General features: G+C 39.0%; 1 protein-coding gene across 11 annotated transcripts in view; it reads left to right on the top strand.

The window, feature by feature from the left end:
* Sei (potassium voltage-gated channel seizure) overlaps positions 1–12,107 on the top strand; it is a 96,183-nt gene that overhangs the window by 77,725 nt on the left and 6,351 nt on the right. For 6 of the 11 annotated variants that reach the window (XM_071781129.1, XM_071781127.1, XM_071781135.1 and 3 more), the window contains 13 exons: positions 520–763; positions 1,458–1,639; positions 3,024–3,044; positions 6,554–6,708; positions 6,998–7,118; positions 7,225–7,345; positions 7,657–7,966; positions 8,126–8,462; positions 8,732–8,916; positions 9,103–9,227; positions 9,952–10,047; positions 10,314–10,454; positions 10,689–11,010. In XM_071781129.1, coding sequence (XP_071637230.1) covers positions 520–763; positions 1,458–1,639; positions 3,024–3,044; positions 6,554–6,708; positions 6,998–7,118; positions 7,225–7,345; positions 7,657–7,966; positions 8,126–8,462; positions 8,732–8,916; positions 9,103–9,227; positions 9,952–10,047; positions 10,314–10,454; positions 10,689–11,010 — 2,360 coding nt within the window. The remainder of the gene's footprint in view (positions 1–519; positions 764–1,457; positions 1,640–3,023; positions 3,045–6,553; positions 6,709–6,997; positions 7,119–7,224; positions 7,346–7,656; positions 7,967–8,125; positions 8,463–8,731; positions 8,917–9,102; positions 9,228–9,951; positions 10,048–10,313; positions 10,455–10,688; positions 11,011–12,107) is intronic. The other 5 variants (XM_071781130.1, XM_071781128.1, XM_071781133.1 and 2 more) reach the window with 4 other exon arrangements.

Below are 12,107 nucleotides of genomic sequence, written 5' to 3'. Positions count from 1 at the left end.
CGATTCCCGGTGAACCGCGCGCGTCTTAAATGGCAGAGAGTACAATAAGTAACTCGAAACACTTCTGCGCTAGACAGGTCAGCAAATAGTCTTGCTCGCAGTTGCTTCCGCGCTGTTCTTCCCGTGTATCTTGTAAGCGATGTGAAACGCCGCTCGTGTACGTCGTGTCCCTCACGCGGCGCCCTACAAGTGTATTTTATTCGCGATGCAATTTAACGCGAACGATGTTAAGCTGGTGTCGCTACATCACGTAATAATGTTTTGACGATGTTACCGGAACGTCACCGCGAAGTATAAACGACGTGCTGATGGAAAACCATTTCGCGTTATCTCTCTGAAACGTGACGTATTTTTTTAAACACACGTAGAACACTCTGCTCGGACCGGCGTTGAATTTATGTAATACGACAGTCGGCAGACCTAATGTTTTATTCTACGTGACGATTTGAAGCGAGAAAACGTGAGAAAATAGAAATAAAGCGGACCTCAATCTCAAAATTTCAATATTGTCTGTCGCAGGTGTTGTCCCTCGGAGCAGACGTTCTCCCAGAGTACAAATTACAGTCTCCCAGAATCCATAAGTGGACCATACTACACTACTCGCCGTTCAAGGCGGTTTGGGATTGGATTATATTGCTGCTCGTGATGTACACCGCCATATTTACGCCGTACGTCGCCGCATTTGTTCTATCGGATCCGGATTACAACAGCAGAAAGAACAAGAAGTACAGTGACGATCCCATCGTTATTATAGACTTTATAGGTGAGCCAATTAAGTTTATCACTATATTTTATTCTTAGCGCAAAATTGTGCGATTAATAATATACAAAAATAATTAAGATATTGATTAATATTACAAGTGCAATAATAGTAGTCATAATTTTTATGTCGGTTAATTTTAATAGTTAGATGGTTTAATATAGTTGCCATAGTTTAAGTTTCCGAGACTATAATAAAATTCTATAATAAATAAATTTTAAGTAAAGTAAGATATTAAACAAAGCTATCTGACAGTGAGAGATAAAACTGGCTCTTAGAGTATTAAATTCTAAATTTGATATCGACGCTCAGAGCAGCACTGTATAACGTTTCAAACAATGTAGGATAACACGTGTCATGACTGTCTGAAACAATAGAACGGATAAAGAGACAATAGTACTCGAATAGAACGAGCGGAAAAGAAATCGGAGAAACGTCCAAATGAACAGTTCTGGAGATACTATCTCACATTATTTTGCTTCATAAAATCGATTTTTGTTGAAACTGAAGAACGCAATTGTATAACTCAATATTGTCGAGATGTAGAAATAAAATAAAGATGCGGTTGATTTTGATATAATGACTAGGTGTACTATAATAGACCTGTACTATAATAGACTACATTTGATAATAATTAAAGAAATATTAGAAAATTATCGATTTTTTTAGAATACAGCAATGTATTTTTATCTTTCAGTCGACGTCACATTCATCGTGGACATCATTATAAATTTTCGCACGACGTTCGTCAACAGCAACGATGAGGTGGTCTCCCATCCTGGAAAGATAGCCGTCCATTACCTGAAGGGTTGGTTTATCATCGACCTGGTAGCTGCCATTCCCTTCGACCTCCTACTCGTCGGCTCGGACACTGACGAGGTAAGTTCCGTCGCACGCTTTGCATTACCTTAGATTATTTTTCTTCCAAGTCGGATCTGGTGTTCAAGCGACCACATTTTATGCCAATAGTACTAAAACTGTCGTTTATGAATTTTTTAAAGTTATAAAAATTCGTAGTATTTTTTTTTTAATGGCTCGCGTTGATTAATGTATTTTTAGATATAAACGAAATGAAACAGAAGCAACGGGGATAATTGTAAAAAGTAAGAAAGAGGTTCTTGCGAACGCCAGATCGCCAGACAGAATTTTCTAGAATGTCGGTGTTAGCTGGTAAATATGATTAGGATGACATGCCGAGCCCAAGTGCCCATAGATGTGACTTTACCGGACTGGTGCTTAGTTCGTTTCTCCCTATTTTCGATCATTTCTCTCGGTGTTGAATGATTTCGTTTTCCTTTGTCGAGAGTTAGTCGAGTCGTCGTGTTAATGTGCACACAATGTATACGTACGGGCGAGCGAGAGCCGCTCTAATGGCTTCTCGCTGTCTGGAACGATTTTACACAACGTTTAACGTGTGCTACACGTGCGTCGAGGATCAATCACACAACGAAGCCCGATTTTCCATTTCCACATCCAGATTCGCGTTTACGTCGAGTTAACAGACAGAATTATAGCTGAACGCACCAACAAGTAACTATACGATGTTCAGTGTCAGTTATGTCACTCATGAAGTTATGTATTACGCGAGGCGACATGCGTAACTTAACGGATATAGGTGAACAATCCCTTTGTCTCGAGCTTGACTCGTACCTGTACGCACACGTATGCATACACTCTTCATAAATATGTAAGTAAATATATAGTCTGTCGCTGTAAAAATTTCTGCTCTGATTGTCAAAATATTAGACTATACATATATCAGGTTTTCGTCAAGATTCTCTTCTATTTTTTTTGTCGTGTTACTTTTTTTATTCGTTTCGTTTAAATGATTCTTTTGAATATTCTGTCATGAGTTCTTTATGAGATTTCTCTTACGAGATCTTTATTTATCTCTCTCTCTCTTTCTCCTCCCTCGATTTGTGTGAACGATACCGGTGGCTAATAAAGATAATCTATGTAGGGAAAAAAAACGGATGAACATTAATAACTCTTCCTGTAATTAATTTAATTTATCACGCTTCTGTAAGAGAAGCCAGAATATCATTTGCATCCCCAATCAACCAGTTTCCGTAGCGAAGTAATTAATGAAGTCATCCATCTCTCGGCAATTTGTTGAAAGTGAACCGAGTCTAGAATGCATACGAATTTTTTTATTCCTATTTTAAGCGAACGCTCAATCTGAATTGATCTGGAAAATGAAATTATAAATCATCCTCATAATGTGAAGAGAATAAATTTTAACCTCAGTTTAACGTTTTCGTAGCTCGGCTTGGACAAGGACGAGGTTAGTTAACACATAATATACACAAGAGATCCTCACTGACGTGTCTTTTCTTTCATTATTACTTAATGAGGATTACAATCCACATCGTTTTTACACACCAAACGATTAAAATCACCACCGCAACCACGAGTTTTCTCTACTCTAACTTCTTCTTCTTCTTCTTCTTGTTCTTCTCTCTCTCTCTCTCTCTCTCTCTCTCTCTCTCTCCCCGCCTCCCCCCTCCCCCTTCCCCTTTTTCTTCTTTCTCTCGTGTACAAACCGCTTAAACACATATTACACATCTTAAATACTTTCAGCACCGTCTCTCTTGCAATATGAACCATCCCCTCTCGGCGATACCATCTCGACGACCAAGAGTGTTCACGCGACTCACCACACGTACCAAACACCTCATTCAATCATTGCAACCCCATCGTGCCAAGGAAGTTTGAATAAAGTTGATGGCAAATCGTTGTTCGGGTGTCCTTCGATAAATTCTTACTTTCTTCAGTTTGCGAAGATACAATAAACTGTAATACGAGAAGGCAGAATTTTCATCAACTCTATTCTCACATGTACGATATACCAAATTACCAAAATGCATGCTTCTTTTTTCTTTTTTTTTTTTTTTTTTAATTAGGTATTGTATGAGATCATAACAATTCGCTTCAACCCGTTCGTGCAAGATTTAGAGTAAAGTTTATACCGTTTACAAAGCGCATTGCGGCTTGTACGTTTGCATCGTTGCGCGTCCTCGCAAAATCGGTTCGTTTGCGTGCTACAAGAATAATTATTAAAATTTGGATTTTACTACAGCTGGCAAGTGAGCGTACATTTGCGCCAATGCAAATTTTCGAAATTTGCATAATATTGAACATAAAAGAATAAATTAATATTCAGTTATGTAAATTTAGAATTCTGATTTCTCACGTATTGGCACAGATGCGTGTTTAATTTTCAGTCGTAGCGAAAAATTTGAATTCTAACAATCGAAAATTTTTACTGCCGATAGTTCTCTTCAATGATTTATCGTATGTGATAAATGTAATATATGTTATCAATATCTGGTGAGAATTACAGTTAGCTCTGTTATTTTTGTAATTAGATATTTTCTTACCAGATATCAAACTTCGAATCACATTTATATTGATCGCACGATTAAGAATTCTTCTTGCATCCAGCTTTGTCGAATTGATTTCTAGCAAGTAAATCGACTTTAGGCTCGTTTTATTCGCTCGAGTCTCGCGCAATTCGTTTTCTTTTTATAGTTGCAGGACGATAATGACTGTTTATGATTGCCTCGATCATATTTCGCAAAATTGTGCTTTTATCAGATCCATAGGCAAGCATTTGAGCATCACACGATATACACACTTTCGTTAATTCATCAATCTTGAACCAGTATTCTTTTTATCACGATTTCACAAAATATCGATGGATTTCGAAAGATATAATCGAGAACGTTTTCAGAAGTGGGAAAATAAATCAAATTATTTGGGACTGAAATAAAATTCCATTGAATATGAATTGATCACACATACAGATATAAACACACACGCACACATACACACACACATACACATGTGTATACATGCACAAACCGAACTGTATACGAGCAGATGTGTATCAATCATGAATAGTAGTCAACATATAACGAGAACACTTCGATTGATAGTATCTCATCGCGATTTTGTCAGTAACTGCGCGTACGCTTCTGCTATTTTTTTTCTCGATTCTGTTTCAATACTATGTTGGTCCTACCATTCTGTTTTCGAGCTTTTTTTGTATCTTTTTATTACGTCTCTGTTGCAAGCTATACAAAATCGTGATTGTACTTGATCTAAAAAACGAGAGGTTCCCTGACCGATGGACTTTTCCCGGTTTAACGTGTGTGTATGTGCGTATACGTGTATGTGTCCGTGTGGATGTTTCATTTTTGACAAAAATTTGCTTAACAAAATTTTACGTTCCATATTTGTGACGATTGAAAGAGCAAGCGAATAATGGAAGTTTGATATCTCTTTAAGTATTCGTTTCTCGCGAAAGTCAACTTTCTTCATAAATTGATTTTCCTCCATTTCGAATTTTAATTAAAATTTTTATATTGAATTTTTCTGTATAGATTATGAACATACTTTCATATAGTGATTATCTTTTTCGTACACTTGCTCCTTCAATTGTTATAGGTATTGCAAATTGCCTAAGAACTCTTGTATATATGTGATTATGCGTGTTTTCTATCGCTTATGCGCTTTGTCTCTCTTGTAATAAACGTGCAATGAGTCGCGTGTATATCAAAAAACTTTACGACCGAAAAATAATATTTTTATTCGTCTCAAATTATTATATCGCCTTCAGAGTTTCGCTTCAAACGCACACGCAATATATGACATTGATTCGAATTGTTTCGATTGGAACACAACGCATGATAGTTGTAAAAATATCGAGCTCGATCTCTTTCTCTTTGAAAGCGTTCGATCGAATGTAGACTTGTACTTATTACTGTTTGCATGTTTAGAAGTGATTTTTTTTTTAACCGCGAATTTTCGAATTCTCGGCAGGTAAGAACAAAGAGGAAGCATGAACAGTCCATTCATGCTCAGCAATTTCCTCGAAGCTGATATAATCGCAGATCATATCTTTATTTCGACGATTGTGCTTGTCAGTCAATTTGTATTATGTAATTGTATTATTCTTCATTCAAGTTAAATACGCTCAAGAGTGCTCGCACTACACTTTAATGTATTTTGTAAAAGTCATTTTGAATTTCTGTCTTTCTTAAAATTATGCAAATTTGAAAAGACGTAAGTGACTCGAATCAAAACTCGAGCTTACTTGCGACAGCTAACTCCGCAACAAGGAAGTCGTCACTTTGCTGTTTACCTCGAAAGGCACCTCCATTGAATACGGTGCCTTAACGTCAAATTAATGTCAAATTAATTCTCGCTGCAAATTATTGAAAGATCGGTCCTTGAACGCAGATTTAGATCAATGCTAAGGAGTGGCACGCCGCGAAGACGATGCTTTCAACTTTGGTATTTGAAATGTCGTGTGCATATTATATTGTGATATTCCGACGAGTGACGTTCTCCGTTTCAGCGATTGATGTGCAACCAGAGTGACGACTTCTGGCGAGAGTGACACTTCTAACACGGAAACGGCCTTTACGTAGACGTCGGATGATTAGATTTCAGATAAATGTCCGTTTATCAAGTTTAATGGAAATTACAGACCTGTCGTATATCTACCAGCAAATCTTTTTATATAAGAGTAACCATATCTTTAAAAACAAAAAAATAATTATTCGAGAATTCCCGAAATTTTTTATATTTATGCAAATACGTCTTGCTGCAAAGGCACGATTCATCTTTGCATGAGCAACTTCAGATTCACGAAACAATAAAAGACGTCGATTATTTAAGTAGTAACAGACGGCGTTGAGTAAGGCCGATTTCTGTACAGCGCGAGATTAATGTTCCGCGGGCTCGCAGATTCGAGAGATATAAAGAAAAATGATCAATCGTTTTCAGACGACGACCTTGATCGGACTTTTGAAGACGGCTCGTCTACTGCGTCTTGTCAGGGTGGCCAGGAAGATCGACAGATACAGCGAATATGGCGCTGCCGTTTTGTTACTTTTAATGGCCACTTTTGCCCTTATTGCTCATTGGATGGCGTGTATATGGTGAGTGATACCGTCTATATATCTTTGGACATACTCAGAAATATAACGTCTTTAATTTGTATAATGCATTGAGTACTAATAAATCATATTATAACTATTTCTTCAACTGTTACTGCTTTAACCGAGTTGAAGATTTTTCCTTAAAGAAAACTATATAGAAAATCCATCTTTTTCTTATTGCAAATGTTTAATCGGTTAAAGATTTAAATCACATAACAATTGTTACGTAACGTTTTGAGACATTGCTCTGAATGCAATAAATTACTCCGGTATTTCGCTCTTTTTAAAGGTACGCCATAGGAAACGCCGAGAGACCGACGCTGAAAAGCAAGGTTGGTTGGCTCGACATTTTAGCCAACGACACTCATCAGTTTTACTTTCACAATAACACCGGCGGGCCGAGCATAAAAGTAAGCCATCCGCGCGAATACCTCTCGAGTACGCTCTATTTGAAATCGCACTTAATGGCGATACGCGAACCCTTTTGCTCAACGTGTAACGCTGTAATTTTTCCAGAGTCGTTACATCACGGCGCTTTATTTCACCTTCAGCAGCCTCACGTCCGTAGGCTTCGGGAACGTAGCGCCCAATACCGACGCTGAGAAAATCTTTACAATAATCGTCATGCTGATCGGATGTGAGTCGATAAATAATGACGGATCTTATCGCGGCACACGCGTGTTTAGTCTTTTTATTAAAAATAGCAATGTTATCAGAAATATAATAACTACATAATAATTAAATTATAATAAAAGTAAATAAAATATAAGTATAGCGAATACTTTATGACAAAAGTATTAGTGATATATCAGACACATTTTTGAATATTCTAGACATTCAGATATTAATAGCATCTTGAATAAACAATGGCGAAATTTGTGCCTGAAACCGCTAAAACATCTTAATCCCTCGGGTTCGCGGTTTGTTTCACGACACGATCAATTTTAGCCCTGATGTACGCCAGTATCTTCGGTAATGTATCGGCGATCATCCAGAGGCTATACAGCGGCACAGCCCGGTATCACACACAGATGCTCCGAGTCAGGGAATTCATAAGATTTCACCAGATCCCGAATCCACTCCGCCAACGATTAGAGGAGTACTTTCAACACGCGTGGACCTATACGAACGGGATTGATATGAACAGTGTTCTGAAAGGGTTCCCCGAGTGCCTTCAGGCCGACATCTGTCTTCATCTCAATAGGAATCTTTTAAACAATTGCCGAGCCTTCGAGGGGGCCAGTCCAGGCTGTTTAAGGTACTTGCTCCCTAACTTGTTTCAAAAGTCTGATTATTTTTAAACTCGTGCAAAACAATATTTTATTTTTATTACTTTTCATAAATAGAGATGTGATTATCTTTTACGCATAATAAGTTCATGATGACAAGAAAGCCCTCGTTTCTTTTTGCAAAACAGGGCATTATCCTTAAAGTTTAAGACCACGCACGCGCCTCCGGGTGATACTTTAGTCCATCGAGGGGACGTGCTGACTTCCCTGTATTTTATATCCCGCGGGAGTATCGAGATCCTGAAAGACGATATCGTAATGGCTATTTTGGGCAAGGACGACATATTTGGCGAGAATCCGTGCATTTATCCGACGGTTGGAAAATCGTCTTGTAACGTTCGCGCCCTTACGTATTGCGACCTTCACAAAATCCACCGGGACGACCTGCTCGACGTCTTGGCACTTTATCCGGAATTCTCCAACCACTTCAGCCAGAATCTTGAGATCACTTTTAACATGCGAGATGTAAGTGCTATTTTCGGCTTTCTTTACGCGCAATTTTACGATTTAATATAATTCCGTTCTCTCCCTTGTTCCAAATTTTATGATTACTTGTGATGAAATTTATAAAAGAACATTTTTATATTTGCATTACATTTTATAATTTTGAAATTTTCATTTTTATTATATTTTTGCTCTATGATTATCACTTAAACTAACTGCGTGTAGCAATTTACATGCTCATCGAATTGATATACGATCCGACTCGCGAGTAACCGCCGTTTCATCTTTAGGAGGAACAGGCTGGGGTCGATCCAATATCAGCAAGGTATCCTGTCAGTACTCCAACCGACGTCGACGTCGACGCTAGGAGGTTTGCTTTCCGTCCACCAAGATACCGTCGAGGACCCGGTGGTCCTGGCACAAATCTTATTCCTACAGGTCGACAAGACTCCTTGCAAGACGACCAGGATGACTAGTAAGATTATCTCTTTTCATTGTATAAATTTTCTCAATCTATCATTAAAAGAAAGATCAATGTTTGACTAATAAGATTATTGTAATAAACATTTTATAGATATTAGAGAAAACATGAAAGCACAGCGTATTATGTTTGCTGAAGATGACAGATTGATCGATCAGCTTCTTTTTTTATCTGTTGCAGCGACAAAGGTAGCGGTCATGGTATCTTAGAGTTCAGCACGGATAAGGCTGGTCAAGACGTGACACCATTGAATCTGGAATTCGATGAGCCCAAACAGAGAAGCTCGACCTTAAACTCGATAACTGGTGAGCGGTTATTATTTCTTTCGTTCAGCCTCGTCACTTCGGGGAAACAATGTTCCAGTTTTTCTCATGTCTGTTCTTAATATTATGTTTGAGGAATGTTACTCATTGCACGAGATATAAATCCTCTATACAGCAGGGTACTTCTTTTTAATACGTTTAATTCAAGATACGTTTAATTCAGTTCGGATGTTTTCAATCTTTGTTCAATAACTAATAGCAAGATTCCTTGTATAAAGATTGACTGCGCTTGCATTGACGTCTCGCACTTAGCGCTAAATATATCCGTAAATGCAAACTTTAACGCTAAATCCATCTGATTTAAAATTTTATTTAGAATTTAATAAGAAAATTTTAATGATTAGAAATAGAAAGATTAGAAAGAAAAAAAAATGATTACAAATTAATATAATCACATTTAGCGCTAAATGCGCAACGTAATTTATTAGAATCAACTACTTAGATTCGCTTACAATTTGTAACAATGTTACGCTTGTAACAATGTTAAAAGCGTCTTATCTTAAATCTTAAGCTTCCTAAAATGTATTTTGCCTTCAGTTTGGTGTAGCTCGTATATCAATTATTTCGATTTATTTAGCGTTATTACGGCAGTTTTCCTCTTCTATCCCGTTTAGCTCTTTCTCTCTTTTCTTTCTCTCCTCCTCTAAGCGTATTGCTTTTTGTTTGAGTCCCAAGTTCGATAACACCTTAAAACCTGGTTGTTCAGGCATGCTAACCCATCTCAAGCGCAGCATACCGGATCTACGTCAACACAAGATTCACCTGCAACCGCTTACCAGTCACGATTACCTCGCGAAACAAAGTAAGTACCCCGTATATTCCGAACACCCCGAAATAGATTGGCCCGACCTCGTTGCACCTAAAAATCATCCTTGACCTGCCGAATTTTACACCGCTCGCCAGAACCCTGAAGACGTACGACTGTCGTTTCATTTAGATTCTTAATCGCGATGCACGCCGTAGTAGAGAATATCTCGCAGCGCGATTGCATCTATATGCGATAAGTAGCACTCAATTTATATATTCCTCCCGTACTCGTGGTACTCACCGGTGGCGTTTAAAACCTAGTGACCACGCCGCTGACGAAAGCAGCGCGCCGGAGTTCCGCCGCTGGCGAGAGTTGCCTCAATCAAAACGTCGTTCATCCCACTTCGACAACGTCGAGCCACTACACCACACCATCGCCCCCGCAGCATCCTCATTCCCATGGTAGGGGCCTCATTTCTCTTAATCTTAGTAGTTTCCGCGACTTCCGTCATTTTTCGCTTTCGTTTCACTCACGTCGATATAAAATTCCGTCACCTGTACTATCATCGTATATCCATCATCAAAAATCGCCTAACGTAATCACGCTGATTCGACGAGATGCGACGTGAACTGTGTTCGAATTTTGATCGCGATCGTGATCGAATTGCCGCGAGATGAAGACGTTTGCCCTTCCAGGCGACTTTCAGAGTGGCCCGGGTCGGCCCGTGGAGGAGATTAATGCCAGGATCGATCAGCTGTCGCGGCAAGTGTCCTCGTTGGAGCACTCGATGGCCAGCGAGATCAGATTGATCCTGAGCTTGCTCCAGCAGACGCTCAATTCATCGAGAGAGAGCTCCAGCATCGAGATGATGCCGGGAACCGCGCCAACCGGCACGAAGCAGAGCAGCCGTGCGCCCGCGTTGGTCCAGAGATCGGCGAGCGAGCCGCAGCCGCCGACGGCACCGGCGGGCAACGGAAACGGGAAGATTCAACCCAGCACGTCGCACGGTTTGTTCAGGTAAGAACGGAACGAATACAAACGAGATTCCGCGCGTTAAATTTCCAGCGGTTCTAATTAGTCGGATCGCGTACCTCTCTCGCGCGTCGAGACTTAATGTTAGATCCAGTTTCGCGTGCGAAACTGTTTTGCGTACCAGCAACGCTCGTTCGGATGCGGTAGAGAGGGTTTGCGATTTTCCACGACGCCGTAAACTCCGAAACTGAAACTTGAATCGCAAGAAGTAATCGATATTTTGTTATTCTTGAAAAGCCTTCTTTCGAAATCCCTGGATCAGTTGCATTTGATTTCGGCGTCTTTTATTTTGGAAAAGTTGGACAAGTTTCGAAGGTGATCACCATCACGTATTCTTCTTTGAACTCTTTGCGAGCAGTGTCACGAAGATCGAGTCCAAGCGAACGGCACGTGGCGTTAACATATATCCATCACGAAGATTCTAAATTTTCCCTTTGATCATAAGCATAATCATAATCTGCCTAAAAATCATAATTGGATCGCGTTAATAATAACTGCAATTTTGTATAAAGCAATTAGTTTAAAACAGAGGCGATGTGCCACTACTCTGGAATTTTATAGCCTTTAGAACCGTAGTATCGTACTTTTGGTACTCTTTTTCTGTAGATTATCATTTCTAACGTCGCACGCCTCGAAAGCTTTGACACTTGCAAATCACGTAGTCCATCCAGTATTTAGAAAGAGTATATCTAGAAATGCAAGAAAAGTAAGAAGCATTACGTTAAGATAAAAGTAATCTTTTATTAGAAGATATTCTCTCTAATTTGCACGTACTTCTTTCTTTCTTCTGTTTCGCTGATAAATAATTTTCTTCACATGTCTAATTAGCCTCCAATTAACTCAACTAGTCTTTACTTCCGAATCTATTGAAGAAAATTCCTTGTTCTTTCCAGTTTCGCCAATCTCAGTTGATTTTAATCTTGATTGATTCTTTTATCTTTCTTGGAGTTCAATCAATCGAACTCTGATTGAAGTTGACTGACGTTGATGGAACCGATTTCTTGGTAAGATAAATCATCCTTCATGCACGTTTAAATAGATCATTCTCATCGTCGTTTTTTATTCGTAATCTTGATCGATTA

The sequence above is a fragment of the Temnothorax longispinosus genome, chromosome 6 (genome assembly GCF_030848805.1).
Source record: "Temnothorax longispinosus isolate EJ_2023e chromosome 6, Tlon_JGU_v1, whole genome shotgun sequence".
NCBI lineage: Eukaryota > Metazoa > Arthropoda > Insecta > Hymenoptera > Formicidae > Temnothorax > Temnothorax longispinosus.
This window is presented reverse-complemented; position numbering and strand designations above follow the sequence as displayed.